At 41.4% G+C, this 17,354-nt stretch overlaps 1 protein-coding gene and 1 non-coding gene across 2 annotated transcripts in view; one reads left to right on the forward strand and one right to left on the reverse strand.

Moving 5' to 3' along the window:
* Positions 1-6,990: 6,990 nt before the first annotated feature.
* Positions 6,991-17,354, reverse strand: part of MCM9 (minichromosome maintenance 9 homologous recombination repair factor) — a 79,241-nt gene continuing 68,877 nt past the window's right edge. The window contains exons 11-13 of the mRNA XM_056125062.1: positions 16,971-17,053; positions 15,029-15,174; positions 6,991-10,256 (exon numbers count right to left, since the gene is read on the reverse strand). Of these exons, the coding sequence (XP_055981037.1) occupies positions 9,311-10,256; positions 15,029-15,174; positions 16,971-17,053 (1,175 nt within the window). The 3' untranslated portion in view covers positions 6,991-9,310. The remainder of the gene's footprint in view (positions 10,257-15,028; positions 15,175-16,970; positions 17,054-17,354) is intronic.
* LOC130033921 (U6 spliceosomal RNA) lies at positions 11,391-11,497 on the forward strand. Its single transcript, XR_008794024.1, has one exon. It is a non-coding gene; the product is annotated as a U6 spliceosomal RNA (small nuclear RNA).

The raw sequence follows: 17,354 nt of genomic DNA on the forward strand, positions 1-17,354 counted from the left end.
ACATGGGGTACTGGGTATTGGGTACTTTTTTTAAAATGGAAATAAGGGGGAAAAGAGTGGGGAAGTAGATGTTTCAGAACCTAATCTATTTTCTCCTTCCCTTTCATGACTGGTGCTCACACATAATTGGTTGTGGTGAGCTATACACTTTGTTGTGAACTGCAACCAGCAAAGCCTTACCTGGATAGGCACTGGAGCCTGGAATAGAAGTCACAGCCTCATGCCTACAAAGCAGAAGCCTGATACTGAGCACTATTCCTGAGCTCCAGTTCATCATTCAAATGTTAAATTTTTTTAAAATCACTTAACTATCTGAGCTTTTCCCTCATTTTGTAAAATGGTGAATCACCTGCAATATAAATATTACTAGTTGCTGTGACCAGTAAATGTCATAAAAATACATTTTAAGTACTAATCTTAATTACTAATTTTATTATGACTTATATAATTAAAACCTGGGGGAAAATAATTAAACTTAGAAAAACTGGCTCAGTGAATTTGGCTCAAAGTTTCTTTGAAACTCAGTTTATTTTAGCATTTTTGGAATAAAACTACTATAACTCTTTGTAGTATTATAAATCATTATGGGTATGAAATAAAACGATAACTATATTGCTTTCTTTTTGAAGAAAAATCAGGTTTTATTTGCAAATTCTGAAGAAGGGGGAGAGAGGGATTATGAGAGAGAGAGAGAGAGAGAGAGAGAGAGAGAGAGAGAGAGAGAGAGAACAGGGGCTTCTACAAAGTAGAGAAAGAGCCGTAGTACAAATCCTTTGACTATCATTGTTTTTCTATGGAAAAAGTAACCCAAGTTGACAGTGTATGGCATGCAAGGATGGATCATGTTATGCAAGCTTTTCCTTCCCCCCCCCCCCCCCGCCCGCCACTGCCTTTTCCAAGTTCTTAGGGGTAAGGTATACAGACAGCTGGTCTTTCTGGAAATCTGCTGCAACTCCAGGTATCAATGTCTTTCCCCATTTACACCTGAATTCCCAAATCTAAGGTTGCCAAGATGCTAGATCCCTCAAAGCAGCTTTAGGTTTTCTTTCTAAAAATACTTAATTTCCCAACAATGATAAAATAGAGTCATTAAAGAGTGATATTACAATACTCATCAGTTTGGAATTATTCTGAACTAGGAGTAACTCTAAAAAGGAATAAGGCAGAATCTCTTGACCCTGCACCAGGCTGTCTTCACCGGGGCCCCTTGGAGGGGAGCTGGTTGAGTTTCCCTCCACTCCAAGCAGAACTCCGGCAGCCCAAAACCTCCAGAACCCAGCCGCAGCCATGCTCAAGGTCACTCTCCACACGCTTGGATGAGCCTCACCCATGAGGGAAGCAAAAGAAGAATCCAGGTATGCGGGACCCATGGCTGAGATCTCCAAGCCTGCTCAGATTGGCACTGGGCCTCCTCCACCCAGCTCTCCAGTTTTCCAGTAGCTTGGCAGTTATACCCACAAACTGCCCCAGCGCATGTAATCTCTTCAATGGCCAAGATCCAGAGACTATAACACAAAGCTCCAGGAAGAGAGTGATGCAGTATTTGCTGGAGTGCGCTGCTGCATTCACGGCCACGCGATCTTTTATACTCTAGCCCACTGATGTACTTAAAGTAGCACACGTTTGGTTTTAACATACTTGTATTCTCTTATATATGGGCTTAAAAGGCTCCAGAATGAAATACAGCAAACTTCACACACTTCCCTTTATTGTGGTGGGAAGATGCTCGCTGGTGGGGTGGGTGTTTGAATATTATCTGTAATGAACTATTGTGAACTAGTTTATGAAAATAAAATGTATAAAAATCACAAATAAATAAATGAATAAGAAATCAGTATTTCTAACACACTAAAGTGTGTTCCCTCTCTTCCTAGTGTACCTACTTCCCATTTTGTTGGCATGCATAAAGTAGAAAATTTTAAAAGATGCTAAAATATATCTTTAGTGCTTGTTTTTGTTTCAGTGATGTAAAACAATAGTTCAGAGTAATATCCTTTATATCTGTTCTTCAATCTGAGTATTCCTGAGAGCTATGATGCGGTTACAAGGATCAATTTATACATAGAAAAATAAATGTTTGCTACCCAGGGACACAAGAAAAAGCTTCTTATCTGACCTACAGCATAGACTGTACTTTCAACAGATAAAAGTGGCTAGAACCTAAAAAACATTTAGTTGCCTTCAGGTCAGAATTTATGTGACTTCCTCGGGAAAGATAAACTGAAGTCTTCAGAGACATGCTCTTCCAACTTGGTAATTGTAAGAAACACTATAAAGGTTGGTAGAATGATAGAATCTGTAAGTTCAAACCCTGTGAAGACAGAAGACACTCACTAGACTGACCAATCACTGCCACCCATCTCCCTTTTGGGGGGACTGTCTCTACCCACAGCTATATTTGGCCCAGAAGGTCACTCAACCACCTCCATCTCCACTTCCTCTTAAAGTGAACAGTCTGAATCAGTTAAGTAGAAGTGGGTGCATCACCTGGTAAAAACAGGAAAAGATATAGTTGGGATCTGCTCCCAAAGCAAATGAAAAGCTCTTAGAGAAGTCTTGAATGAGCAGAATGTGGGGCTGTGATGTGGGGAGCACACTGGCATATACTTAAGAGGCAGCAGGAGAGCACTAGCCCTTAGGAGAACATGTCACCTTCCTAGAGTGTTTCCTGCCCTGCTAAATCCTTACAAGACATCATTTTACTGCATATAGCCTCTTAGGATTCTCCTTTCTTAAAACTTAACAACACTTGACTCAGACTTCTGCTTCTATGGGTCTCTGAAGATAGACACAGCTCATATAGCTGACTAGCAACTTATTTGGTTCTAGAATCTAATCTGTTGGCTTAATATTTCTATGCTACCTTACCAGTGGACACTGAAAGTTCAGTTATTGATATTTCAAAACTGGTTTTGTTATTAACCCAATACATTCTTTTAGGTAGTTTAGATCTTCCATAGTTAGAATGTCAGTATAAATAGGAGAGGTCTAAATATTATGTGTGTTTACAAGATAGTTTCTGCTTCGTGAAATAAATCACACCCAATGATCACATCCCACTTTCATCTCAGAATGTACTTCCCACTGGAATATCTACATAAAAAATTCATGAACTTTTGTTCACTCATTAAAAAAATACTTTAAACATGTTTAAACTTTCAAGCAAGAGAGGAGATATTGGACCTGTAAAAGTACTGAAGATAACACAGCTTCTGGTACATGTCCTGAGTGATACTGAATAGGATATGTGCTGGGAATGTCTCCCCATATTTCTGAGGGCCCCTACGACATGCAAGATGGGACAGTGAAAGCAAAGACTCTGCTGAAGTGAATGCTGATGTGAGTCAGGAGCCTTCTTTCATCTCTTTCAATGTTAATGTAGAATGCTGATATCACTGTCACTGTCCTCCTGTTGTTCATCGATTTGCTCGAGCGGGCCCAGTAACATCTCCATTGTGAGACTTGTTGTTACTGTGTTTGGCATATTGAATACGTCACAGGTAGCTTCGTTCGAGCAAGATGCTCTCAGTAGCTTGCCAGGCTCTCCAAGGGGGGCAGAGGAATCGAACCTGGGTCAGCCTAGTGGGCTGCATGCAAGGCAACTGCCCTATCCACTGGGCTATCACTACAGCCCTAAGGGAAAGGATTATATTAATATTTTAGTAAAGGCAATTAGATTTTCTGTGAAGCAAAGAACATGAGGTAAGCAAGAACAGTGATTGAATTGCAGAAGTATTGTGTGGTCAAGACAGTTTGACATTCTCTCGTGAACAGTGGAATGGAATGGACAGTTTTTCACTGGGAAATCACCTGCAGAATTTTGAGCAAGCTTTGACTGTGGCTCATTCCTGCTCAACCCTACTTGAGTTTGTGACTTCTGAGTGTTGAGAGGCAAGGAAGAATGAAAGGGAAAAGGGAAAAATCATTTGATCATTCCTGCGTTAGACTGTCTTCCCCTTACTTACAAGAGAAATATTTATCTAAACAAGCAAATGTATGATCTACACTACCATTACTAATTCAATATAAGGAATTTCATTCTATTTCCCTTTAAATATTAAATAGAATGCTAATATAGAAGATGGTATTCTGAACACTGAGGAATAAAAGGAACCTTCTAAATGGCTTAGGTCTAAATGTTAGTTTTGGACATAGGTTACCTGATCAGCTGCATGTGAACAGTCAGCCTGGTCCCAGACAATCTCTTGATTGAGATTTTCAAGATATGTATGTAGGTTTGTAACTATTTCAAAGCCAGTGACTTGGTTAAAGGTGAGCTCTGGAGGTCCCCCTTGTGGCTGATCACTGATTTTTCTCAAGCTGATTTTCCAGTAACCACCGTAACGTATGTTTAGCTCTTGAAGTAAAACATACACACAAGATATTTAGCACTGTAGAACTGTCCTCCCATTGTTCATTGATTTCCTTGAGCAGGCACCAGATAACATCTCAAAAAATTGTGAGACTTGTTGTTACTGTTTTTGCATGTCTAATATGTCACGGGGAGCTTGCCAGGCTTTGCTGTGCGGTAGCTTGCGGGCTCTTTGAGAGGGGTGGAGGGATTGAACCCGGGTTGGCTATGTGCAAGGCAAACACCCTACCCAATATGCTATCGCCCCAGCCCCGACAAAATATGTAAGTTTGGTAAAATAAATATTTGTAAAGCAAAACTATATACTATTAAAATTTTAGAATGCCTTTAGAAAAGCTTAAAGTCTGAGTTAAGTCAAAGAGGTAAAGACATCACAATATGCTCGTTTTGCTTATATTTCTAAGATATAGTTTAAAACTATAATAAATCCCATCATAAATTGCATAACATATTAAAATATCAATTAAATTACATATTTTCCAGTCAGAAACACTGAAACATAATAACTCAATTGTTTATACAGTTCTAGTAACAATCTACTTTGGTACTTTTATAAAAAAATTGTGTTCAAATAACATTACATTATAAAACTTATATCAAGGATTCTGCTAGTCTTTCATTTTGTTTTGAGTCCATATCTGGCAGTTCTTGAGGCGTACTTCTGGCTCTTAGCTCAGGGATCACTCCTGGCTGTACTCAGGGGACCATATGGGGTGCTAGGTTTTCAAACCTAGGTCAGCTATGTGCAAGGCACGTGCACTACTCACTGTACTACTGCTCCAGCCTTGGAGTCCGCTAGTCTTTTTTTTTTTTTTTAAAGTATTTAAGTATAACAGGTTTTATTTGCAAGTTTTGAAAATGGGGACAGGGGAGAGAGTAATGTGCTCAAGAGAGAACACATTTGCTTACCCAAAGTGGAACGAGCACTCCGGTACATATCCCAGCACTAGATATGAAAGCATGAAAGTACACATCGCAAGAAGGGAGATGCAGGCCACACATGTACTTGGGCACTGCATTCACTTGGCAGCAACATATGTGCTGAGGCAGCATATGCACCCGCTAGTCTTTAGTAAGAATAATCCAACAAGACTCAAGCATTAAGGGTACTTTTTACACTTTCCTTTAATGATCAGACAAACTTTTGAAACTGTACATTACTTCCCTAAAGACACCTGTATGCTTCCTTGTTACGCACTTTAAAAACCATCCGGCTCCTCTCTGGAAAGAAAGATGGAGGCCGCATGGGAGCCTTGTGGACAGCAGGTATGACAGCCAGGGGTGGGGGCACGACTGAAACCTCATGGGAAGGGGGGCGTTCCGGCCTGTCCTTCATGCCCTACAGAGGTCACCAGTTGCCCACCACGAGCGGCTCTCCGGCACAGCCATGACTCCAGAGCAGAGAAACCAATCTCTTAATTATCTGACTCTCAGTAGAAATACTTCCAGGGTTAATAAGTAAAATAGCAGAAATCCAAAACTGCGCGACATCATTTAATTCTTGAATCCAGCTGTAGAAAGCAAATCATTTCACAATGCTTTTTCAGCATGGCTGATGGGGGGGGGGGTAAACTCTAAATAATATTGGTGCAACTTTTATCAAAACAATGAAGCTAGTCAAAGTAGATAGAGTGTTAACTAGAATTAATCTGCCTCACAGTCATTGGGGGGGTGAGGGGTTTATTGGGGTTCTTCATGGTGAAAAATAAGTATTGGTAAAGGGAAATGTGATTGATATTTGCATGACCGAGACCTAAACCTGAAAGCTTTGTAACTTTTCCCACAGCGATTCAATAAATAAATAAATAAATAAATAAATATAATGTAAAAAAAAAAACCCATCCGGGAAGAATCTTGACATTCATGAAATCTCACAGCATACAGGAAAAGGTGAATACATGTGCCTCAGAAGCATCCACCACAATGTCCCTCCACAGCTCGGAGTGGTCCTTAGGTCCCGGGGCACTGCCTGGGAACCCCTATATCCCATCCTACCACCACTGGTCAAGAAAAACCAAAAACGTTTAAGACAAAAAAGTCACAATAATATTTTATTTATTTCATTTTAATGACTTTAAATATTAAACAATTACATTTCCAATGCTAGAAAATAAAAAGAAAAGGACATCAACAGAGTAAATCGTGATTTCGGAATATTCAACACTTCCCGGCTGCAAAACTACAAGGAATTCTCAACCAAAGTAGAAGCACTTTGCCCATTGCTGACCCCTCTGGATATCTCTGACACCCAAATTTGATCAATAATACCTACTATTTATACAGGAAATGCTTAAAGGAATCAAGAAGCAGGCTGATGACTCGATAGCAGAAAAAAAAAAAAAGAAAATGAGTATAAACACAAAAAACCCTGTTCTATTCCCTAGATAACATAACATCCATTTCAAATGTTGATAGCATCAAAACACCTTACTTAATATGATGACAAGCGAAGAGATTTTATATCTTAAATCACACCACATTTAATGTTATTATGGTAAAAAATACCAGGTTTTAGATACAAAAATATGGTAATGAAGGGAAGCAGCTGAGCCCAAAGTCACAGTTCAATGGGCTGGAGTACATGCCCCACGTGCATGAGTTAGCTCCCTGGCACTGCCGCCCCCCCCCCCCCCCGGCCTTGCACCGCAGCACCATAGCATGTGGACCTGGTGAACTCCCAGCACTACTGGGTCCAGGATGAGCACCCGTGGAGATGGAAGTGGGCCCTGCCCATCCACACACCTCTCAGCCCCTGAAGAGTTCTGGGGAGGCCCTTTATTATTATTAATTTTTTAAAAGCAGCTCATCAACAAGAGGCTATGAATTAAAATATCCTAGGCTACCAAAACATACCATAGCCAGATCAATTCAATTTGCCAACAACCTAGAGCCTTTCTTTTTGTTTTAGCAAGTACAGTGAAACTTAGGAGTAGTTATATTGAAAGATAGCAATTTAGAAAATTAATATTCATACTATGCTGGGACATTATTAAGTACAGAAACAACAAAGAACTTAGACCAGTCTTGATGTTTTAAATAGGGAGAACTAAATTCATAACAATAAATTTTATATCTTATACGTCTCTGATTAGCTGCTGAAACAGTTTGAAAACTTCAAAAGACTCATCCATTCTAACTTTCTAGTCAAAGTTTAAAGCGTTCCTGAAAATGTTATCAATTCTGGTGTTAACATTCAAGAAAAACTGGGAATCTTTACTTTTCCAGTATAATCTGATGAAATGAACTTTGTCTTTTTGCTGTTGCTTTGTGGCCACAACCAACAGTGCTCAGGGGAGTCTCCCAGATCAGTGCTTGAGGGGTGCTCCCAGCAGTGCTCAAGGGATCTTCAAGTGCTGGGGATTGAACATTTGGGGCTCTGATGTCAAAGCATAAACTCCAGACCTTTAAGCTATCTCCCTGGCTCTGAAGTGAACAGTAAGCCAAGTTTTAACATGTTCCTCATGTCTGAAAGTCCCTAAATTAAACAATATACTAATTATTTTTCAGATTCATAATTAAGAAAAAGTCTCCAGTTACAGAATTCTAGCAACCCATACTAGAATGTGAAGGAAAAACTTATTTCAAGCATTTAAGATGTCCATTCCTCCCAAATATAGTCACTTGCTTTGTTTTAAAGACAAATGTATCATGATTTAGTAGTTCTTTTTTCTTCTCAATCACTTGGCTACATGCCATGATACATGATTGAAAGCTACTGCACACCCTCCCTCCAATTATGGATTTAAAGTGTGCGGAAGACAGGTCCCCAAGAGTTAAAGATTACCTTGAAGCACATGTTGGCTAAAAAATGGTTAAACCAAAAAGCCTGTATGTCAGAGAAATACTGTTTGATCAGCTTCAGGGTTACCATGGACTTAGAAAGATGCCTCTCAAAGAGAAAAAAGCACTAGTGGCATTTAATCTGACATGAAAATAAACTCAGACAAGTTTAGAAAAAGCACATGATTTTGGCAAATCCTAATGAATATACACAGTACCTGGTAAATCTTGGATGAAACACTAAGAAACAAATAAAAGGAAAACTAGAGGAGCAGTTTGTCTGCTTTGAATAGCATATGAGCACCACAAGCCTGGCACTGAGTCACAATGAGTAAAATAAGTGACCTAACGAAGACCCTGTGGCCCCTAAAAAATCAACTACCAACAAACCCCAAACAGGGACTTCTTTGGGAACACAAGTACTCCCCTTTGCAAATTAAGCACAATGTGAAGCATTTGATTCAGAGCTAATGCTGCCCTTACTTAAGCAGATTTACAATTCTTTAAGTCAAGAAGTTATATCTGAAATTATAAAACCTGCTAGTGGAGCTAGTTTGAGAATGCCAACTTAGTAGGGTCAACAGTTTTCTACCCTTACAAATACTATACTGCTACCTTCAAAGTGTTATATTGGGATAAGAAGCTGAAAGCTGATCAAAAAGCTTTTCATGATTATGGTTTTTTTCTCATTTCTTCTTCCCAATCAAAATCTAATGCTTCATCATCTAGTTCTGATAAAGAGAAGAGAGATTTTTTTGAAAGATTCAATTTCTCAGTGGAACTCTCTAGCTGAAAACTTTTCCTTTTACTGCCAAATATTGGGGCTGTGGTGGTAGAAGGAAGGCTTGGGCCTTTCTCACTCCAGTTCTTACTTTTAGGAGGAGATGTGGATTCTTCTTTGGATTCAGAGGAAGTGAAGGAGAAATTTGCCAATTTGGTTAAGGTAGAAGCATGAACCTTGCCACTTTTATTATTGCACGAAAGCTCCTTTCCATCTTTTTCACCAGTAAGATGAAAATGCCCAGTCTCATGCCTCAGCTCTAATTCAGGCTGTATAATTCTCTTTTCAGGAAAACATTCTCTTTTATCTCTTGATCCATGTTTCTGTGGTGGCTGTTGTGGCACCTCCTTTGCATTGCCCAGTAGCTGTTCTGAGCTTCAGTTTCCTGAGATGGATGTCAACCTTTCTGAGCCCTTCCCAGGTAGCACTGCTTCTTCTCCTGTTCTACATTGGGAAGGGTTAGGACTCTCAACTGTTACTTTAGTTGTACCAGGAGACTCATAGCTGTGGTCTTGAGGGCAGTGGATCAGTTTGGACTTCCGTATGAAAGTAAACTTTGCCAGTTTGGCTAAAGGGGGACCTTGACTCTCAACATTTTCAAGTTCAGGCTCTTCAGCCAGAGTGAGGGATTTCTGTCTCTTTCTTTTGGGAGTTTTCAGCATTTTTTCTGGGCTAGGGACAGGTGTGCATTGAGGAGAAGGGCAAGTGGGGAGTGAAGGTGTTGTGTTGGTGCTTCTACACTTCTGGGCTCTTCCCTTGTGCAGTTTGTGCAGTTTCCTGGGGACATGATGAGTCAGCACTGAGTTCGGTTCATCAGCAGATACTACAGCTTCAGGTACTACTGCTGCCTTTTCACTCTCAACATCATCTGGCCTCCCTGTACCCTCTGTCTCTGCTGGAGCTGGAAGTTGGCCAGTTTGACCCAGCTGATTCTTTTCCTTTCCTTGAAATTCGTTGTGGACTTTAAAAGCCATTTCTCCTGCAGCTGTTTTGGAACTAAAAGATGCAGAAACAGTATTTTTTTGTTCACTTTGATGAGGTACCATGGTATCAAACTGGTCTAAACCATTATCTTGGTTAGTTCTGAGCTCAGCTGAATGCTTTCTATTTGATCTATTAGGCCCCACATGGGATGAGAGATCAAGAAGCGGCTTTTCCTTGGGACTACCTCCAGGGGAAGAGATATGCCGGCCACAATTCATTTCCTGGGGTGTGGAAGTTCTAAATGTGGATTTTTCACCTTGGTCATTGCTCATGAATTCTGGAGTAGACTCTGCTTCCGTAGCCTGTTGTTGGGATTGGGTCCCACTTTGATTCCGCAACCTGTAGAGGACATACATAAGGAAAATGTGGATTAATGGGAAGAGAATTTTAACCTGTCATTTCTGTATTCTCAGAGGAGCCATATAAAGCTTTAAATCCAAGATAATTCCAAGTTAATACCAAATATGGTTGCAGAGCAACAGGAGAAGAAATATTTTCCCATTTGTACAAAGTTTTGTCAAATATTTTGCTCTGATAAATCATTCTAATATATTCTATAAATGTAGCACTTTCTTAGCACTGTCCTCCCATTGTTCATCGATTTGCTCGAGCAAGCACCAGTAACGTCTCACAACAAATTGTGAGATTGTTACTGTTTTTGGCATATCGAATATGACACGGGGAACTTTTCAGGCTCTGCTGTGCAGCCGAGATACTCTTGGTAGCTTGCCGGGCTCTCCGAGAGGGATGGAGGAATGAGGAGTGGAGGAATGAGCGGTGGAGGAATCGAACCCAGGTCGGCTGCATGTAAGGCAAACACCCTACCCACTGTGCCATCACTCTAGCCCTCTATAAATATAATATAATAAAATTAAGTGGCCACAGATCTGTCTATACTTTTATATCTGTCTGAAAGTCTACTTAATTCAATTAAGATTGAAGGGTCATTGTCATCACTTCCCATGCTAAATGGAGTTGGGAGACAGACTGTGTCTCGCTGCACAGTAGTGGCCTGCTAATCATGAATGTCGCTCTGGTTGTTCTGTAACCAGTTCGCGGATGAAATCCAAAGTGAAAGATCAGTGATTGAAATTGCTTCAGCTCTTTACCTAAACGGGGTATGGAATTTTATTACAACTAAAAAAGTCACATTTCTCAAGAGTAATGAGACTGTGCTTCCTCTGGATGGGGGGCCCCTACCACTCTCTCTCAGTCTTTACATTCATGGCAGATCTCCTAGGCAACTGTGACATCTTCTCACAAAGCCCAGCTACACTTCAACATCTGTTCTGTGCAGCAACTCTCCATCATGCTGATACGGAACTAAAACCTATTGATCCTCCCAGAATAAAGAATATGATTAGGGATATTCATTTCAAATCGCAGGCATTTTAGAAACTAATAATACCTAAGGGCCAGTTTCTAATGGGGATTGTATTTTTCAAACGAGAGTCCTTCAAAAAACCCTTCCTAGTGCTCGCTTCAGCAGCACATAAACTAAAATTGGAACGGTACAGAGAAGACTAACATGGCCCTGGTACAAGGATGACACACAAATCTGTGAGGCATTTCATATTTTTAGTAGAAAAATAAAAGCTCTTCCTAGCAATCTTGAAATGTCTTTTCATAATAAAGGGCAACATGACCCTGTGTACATACTGCTTCGGTTTCTATTTAGACCCTGTACTAAATCTGAAATGGAATCATGTCAGAAAACATAAATCAGACCTTGTACTAAATCTCAAAAGGAAACTGCACCAGAACAAAGATAAGAAAATTATTCTGAAAATGCATGCAAGGAAACACATTAAATTAAAATGAAGTTCAAGCATACTTAACTTAAAATATCAATGGTAGATCTCTCTGAGAAACAGAATGATTTATGATTTTTGTTCTTTTATTAATTCACTAGTTTCTATTCAAAATACTCTGAAGTCAAGGGATACTCATAATTGTTAGAGCACAATAACAGTATTCTAAAAGACAAATAACTTAAAAGCATATGAAAATTTAACTCTAGTACTTTTGTCTATTTCCGACTTGGATAATTAATGGATAATTAAGTTATCCCCATAAAACCTGCAGTTTTACTACTTCATTGTAAAAAAGCATCTTTGTTTGTTTTGTTTGTTTTTTGTTAAAGATGGTAGCCTCTCGGAGAGCCCGGCAAGCTACGAGAGTATTTCGCCTGCACGGCAGAGCCTGGCAAACTACCCGTGATGTATTCGATATGCCAAACACAGTAACAACAAAGTCTCCAGTGGAGACATTACTGGGCCCGCTCAAGCAAATCAATCAAAGATGCTAGAATGGTCACCATTTGGGACAGATGGTTGCTCGTAAAATGTCTTTATCTTGTGATAAAAATACAAATAGTTTTGTTATAAAAATATCATCTCTTGGGCTGGGAAAGAAAGTACAAGAGGTAATTTGCTTGTTAATGCAGTCAATCCTGGCCCGCTCAAAGGAACCTCATGTAGTGCCCCAAGCACTGAGCCCCACCAGGAGTGATCCCTGATCAGAGAGCCAGGACTAAGCTCTGAGCACCATCAGGTGTGACTCCCCAGAAAAACACCAACCCAAAAAAGTGATCTCCTTAAGTAATAGAGAGCTCTATGATAAGGGGTAAAAATATAAGTGCTACTGAGGTTTTAACACTTGATAAGCTTAACTTTAGAGTTTATCTTGGAGGTAATCCATTGTCATTTGCAGGGCACTTGGCTGCTCTGTGGATCACCACAGGTTGTTACGGGAATCAACCTGGAAACAAGCCCAGCATTACAAAGAAATATTACAGGAAAACATACCTTAAGGCAGAATTCAGATCCTGTCTGTAATATCACTCTCTACTGAGGACAAAAATTTTCATGCTTGTTTCCCTCAAAGGATGATCACTTTAAATTTACCAAATTGTTTTTTTTCTATCACATAGTTCTAATTCTGAGCTTCAGAAATCCATTCCTTCCTGAATCTAGTATGTCAGTTTGTCCTCAGTGAAAACATGTAGTCACTCCAGCCCGCCCACGGCAGGCCTGAAAAGGATAAGCTCCATCAAAGCACAAAAGAGTCAAAGCAGCAGCTTGGACCATAATACCACTGTGCATTAAAAAAAAACCAAAGAGCAAAAGAAAAGAGGGTTATTTCATAAAAAGTAAAGCTTATTGTGGTCTAGAGCACTAGGCAATAGCAGGGCAAAGAGAAATAATTTTAGGGGGCATGGTGCCACCAACAGGTCAACCTGTATCTGCAGGGCGAGTGCATCAGCGAGTGCATCAGCAGCCTGATGGTGCCCTCAAGCTTCCTGACACCAAAAATTGCTTCTGTGCCTTTGGCCAGACCCCAACAACCTGGGACCAAGTTTACCAAGAAGTTAAATGGCCAAAAGTTAGGTATGTGGGAGCCATGCCCACAAAACACCTCCAGCTCAGCTATACAAGCCAATTTATTGGCCTTATTTCAGAAACCCACATATAAATCTCGAAAGAGATCAAAAGCTATAGCTAATCTCGAACCCGCCCATGGCTGAACAGACTGGGGTAAATTGGAGCGGGGCAGGTTGACCTGTGCCTGCCCAAGCAGGGCCCCCAGCAGCCACTTGCTTCCACAATCCAAAAGTGCTGCCATACCCCTGGCCTGACTCCACCATCTCAGGACAGACCTCAGCAAGATATAATCAGCTGAAAATTCAGGTATGTGGGCTTTGTGACTGAAACCTCCAGGCTTTTATGGAGTTGGGGTGGGATACCTTCCCCCACTTCCCAATACACATGAAAGTACTGGCAGTCACCTCCATGAACCAATTCCAGCGCCAGCCTGCAAACTCTATTAGCGGCCTTGCTTAAGAAACTCATAAATAAATCTTGAAAGAGATCAAAAGCCAGAGACACAGCAGTGAATATAAGAAGACACCACAGAACCGGAGATATGGGCCCCATACCAAGTCAATTTCACCGGGGTACCCTAGATGGAGCAGGTGCACTCTCCCAGCCTACTCCAGATGGAATTCCAGTGACCAAGAGCTTCCACAAGCAAGGCCCAGGTATGCGGGTTCCAGGACTAAATTCCCATGCTGTGTGGCGGCAGTGGTGCGGGACTGTCTCTCCCTGGCTCCCCATCCACTCGTTGGCCTGGCTGTCAACCCCAATGTGCCTCCAGGCACCATCTTAGAGCACAAACAGCCCTGGTCCAGAGACATCCAATTGAATCCCAAAATGGATTAAGTGCCCTGCAGAAATGTCTCTGGAACTCAATCATTTACAATATGGGATTCCAGAAGCACACGGCCGTGGCACCCAAGATATTCAAAATGAGCATTGGCCAATAAAGGATCTAGCATCTAGCCCTGGCAGGCAGGCTTGAATGGTGGTGGGAAAATTCGAGCAAAACAAAATGCCAAAAAGTAGAGAGAGAGTATTGGAGAAATTGCCTGCCATGGAGGCAGGGTGAGGACTGGGGGTGGGGAGTGTATGCACTGGTAGACACTGGTGGTGGTAAGTGTGTGCACTGGTGGAGGGATGGGTGTTCGATCATTGTACAAATGAATCTTGAACATGAAAGCTTTGTAACTGTATCTCATGGTGATTCAATTAAAAAAAAAACAAGTAATGTGGAGTTCATGCCCAATACAATTAGCTTAATCAATGGCTGATTAAATAGCAATACTCCTACATTAAAAATAATAACAATTTTGTTGAATTGAGGGTCAGAGCTGTTTGTTAATGAAACAGGCATGCTTTCCCAGATGACAGTACGACATAGCTCTGATCCAATAACTATCCCTATATGCTTGGGTATATGTCAACTCCAGATCTGTTCACAGCTAACTGAATTGCTCTACACTGCTCTAGAATGCAGATCAACATCCTCAATGAGCTCTTCTCTCCATTTCTGACTCCCAGAAAACTGAGCACTAAGAATTTTCCCCCTTTTTATTATTTGTTTTTATCTAAGCCACGGTATTTTTGGGGTGTTGATAATATGGCAATAGACAACTCAAACAATTTCTGACACACAGCACAGACATTTCCACATTTAATCTATACTTTCTTCATTTTACTAAATGCCAAACAATGATTTTCTATTATATGCCTTTCTTGATTTTCTTTTCTCACCTTTGAAGTCTTGTTAACTCTTCACTCAAGAGGTCGTGCAGCTCTAGCTTTTCCAGAATGAGTTCACACTGTCTTTGGTACTCCTCCAGGGGGTTTTCAGGAAAGGAAGTGTGAAGTGCATTCACACCTCCGAGCAGCGCCCCTCCCTGAAACAGTGAGAAATAGAAAGCACTGTAGCACTGTCCTCCCGTTGTTCATCGATTTGCTCGAGTGGGCCCAGTAATGTCTCCATCATGAGATCTGTTACTGTGTTTGGCAAATCGAATATGTCATGGGGCGCTTGCCAGGCTCTGCCGTGCAGGCAGGATACTCTTGGTAGCTTGCCAGTTTCTTGAGATGGGTGGAGGAATAGAACTCGGGTTGACTGTGTGGGCTGCATGCAAGGCAAACGCCCTACCCACTGGGCTATCGCTCCAGACATACTGCTGATACTTTTAATTATGTGTGCTATACTCTGATTATTGTTACTGTGTTTGGCATATCGAATATGTCACGGGGAGCTTGCCAGGCTCTGCCATGGGGGCGAGATGGAGCAATAGCACAGCGGTAGGGCGTTTGCCTTGCACGCAGCCAACATAGCCGACCCAAGTTCGATTCCTCCGCCCCTCTTGGAGAGCCTGGCAAGCTACCGAGAGTATCTCGCCCGCACGGCAGAGCCTGGCAAGCTCCCCATGACGTATTCAATATGCCAAACACAGTAACAACAAAGTCTCCAATGGAGACGTTACTGGGCCCGCTTGAGCAAATCAATGATCAACGGGAGGGCCTTTACTTATACTCTGATTATATGCTATAATCTATCCTGAGCTCCCATCAGTGATCTTCAAATAGTTCTCAAACCCTGAAGGTCTTCAAATAGCCTCAGACTCAAGGGCAGCTGATCTTGCTGAGGTCATTATGGTAGAAATTGGCTAGATGGTATAAATTATAGACCATACACTATAATCTATAATCTATATACCCTATAGAATTGTCTGGAGAAATAGAAAATACCGTAGAAAACCAGTCATCAGTAGCCTGCACAGAGGAGGTACCAAGGACCACGGATGCCAGAGACCACTCTCCACACTCTTATTTTGGGGGGCAGAATTGCTGGAAGCCTTTTGCAATTTTCACTAGTCCTTTTTTGCAGTTCTTGGGGCAAACATTGCTCTAGGAAATCATGAGACCATGAGCATTCTTCAGGTATGCTGGGAAAAGCTGAGAATTGCTGCTTTATAGCAAGGGAAAAAAGTAATCTTGAGAATGCGTAGAATGGTTTCTGTGACTTTCCCCATTCTTTTTAATGGCTTCCTTTAGAGATATGTTTTGGAATTAGTACATCTAGAATCTGATCATTTTTATAATTCTTTACGTTACAAATTATATTTAAGAAATTTCCTGCATTTAGGGTTTCGGCAGCCGAAGACCTCCAGAACCAGCCACCACCATGCGGAGACCACTCTCCACAGGCATGAAGGTACTGGCAGAGGAAAAAAGGCATGCGGGTCCCGGGGCTGAGATCTCCAAGGCTGCTCGGATCGGGGCTGAGCATCCTCCACCCAGATCCTCCATATTCCAGTAGGCAGGGGTCACCCTCACCAACTGGCCCCCTGGCGCCATGTAATCCCATCAACGGCCAAGACCCAGAGACTATAAAACCCAGCTCCCAGAAGCGACATCTTATTGTCTCATTCTTACTTTGGACAAACTGGCAGGCTACTGAATGTAACCTGCCCACACGGCAGAATCTGGCAAACTTCCCGTGGCGTACCCAATATGCCAAATACCAGGAACAATGATGGGTCTCATTCTCCTAACCCTGAATGAGCTTTGATATGGCACTTAAAAATAAAAATCTCAGGGCTAGGACGAAGGAGACGTTACTGGGGCCTGCTCGAGGCAATCGACGAACAACAGGATGGTTGTGAGGGTTCAGATAGTAGGTACAGAATACCCTCACCTGCATTGAAGACTCCATTACTGATACCACTGTAACAGCATCTTCCAGAGTCACCGTGTCACGAAACATCAGGCGAGCATGTGCTAAGAAAATAAGACGCTTTTGAGATTATGGGCAGTAATTTATTATTATGTCATTATTATTATTGGTTATGGACCACACACAGGGTGCTCTGGGGCTACTCCTGACTCTGTACTCATGGTTTATGCCTGAGTGAGCTCAGGGGTACATCTAAAGGCCCCTGAATGGAACCTTGTACTCTAGTTCATTGAGCTTTTTCTGGCCCAAAGGTATTTTTAAATGAATATTTGGGGAGATGAATATAATATTCTGCCTGATTCTTTCTAAAAAACTATCTTATGGCTAAGCCACTAATGACTAATT

This window comes from Sorex fumeus, unplaced genomic scaffold (genome assembly GCF_029834395.1).
Source record: "Sorex fumeus unplaced genomic scaffold, SorFum_2.1 ptg000054l, whole genome shotgun sequence".
Lineage (NCBI taxonomy): Eukaryota > Metazoa > Chordata > Mammalia > Eulipotyphla > Soricidae > Sorex > Sorex fumeus.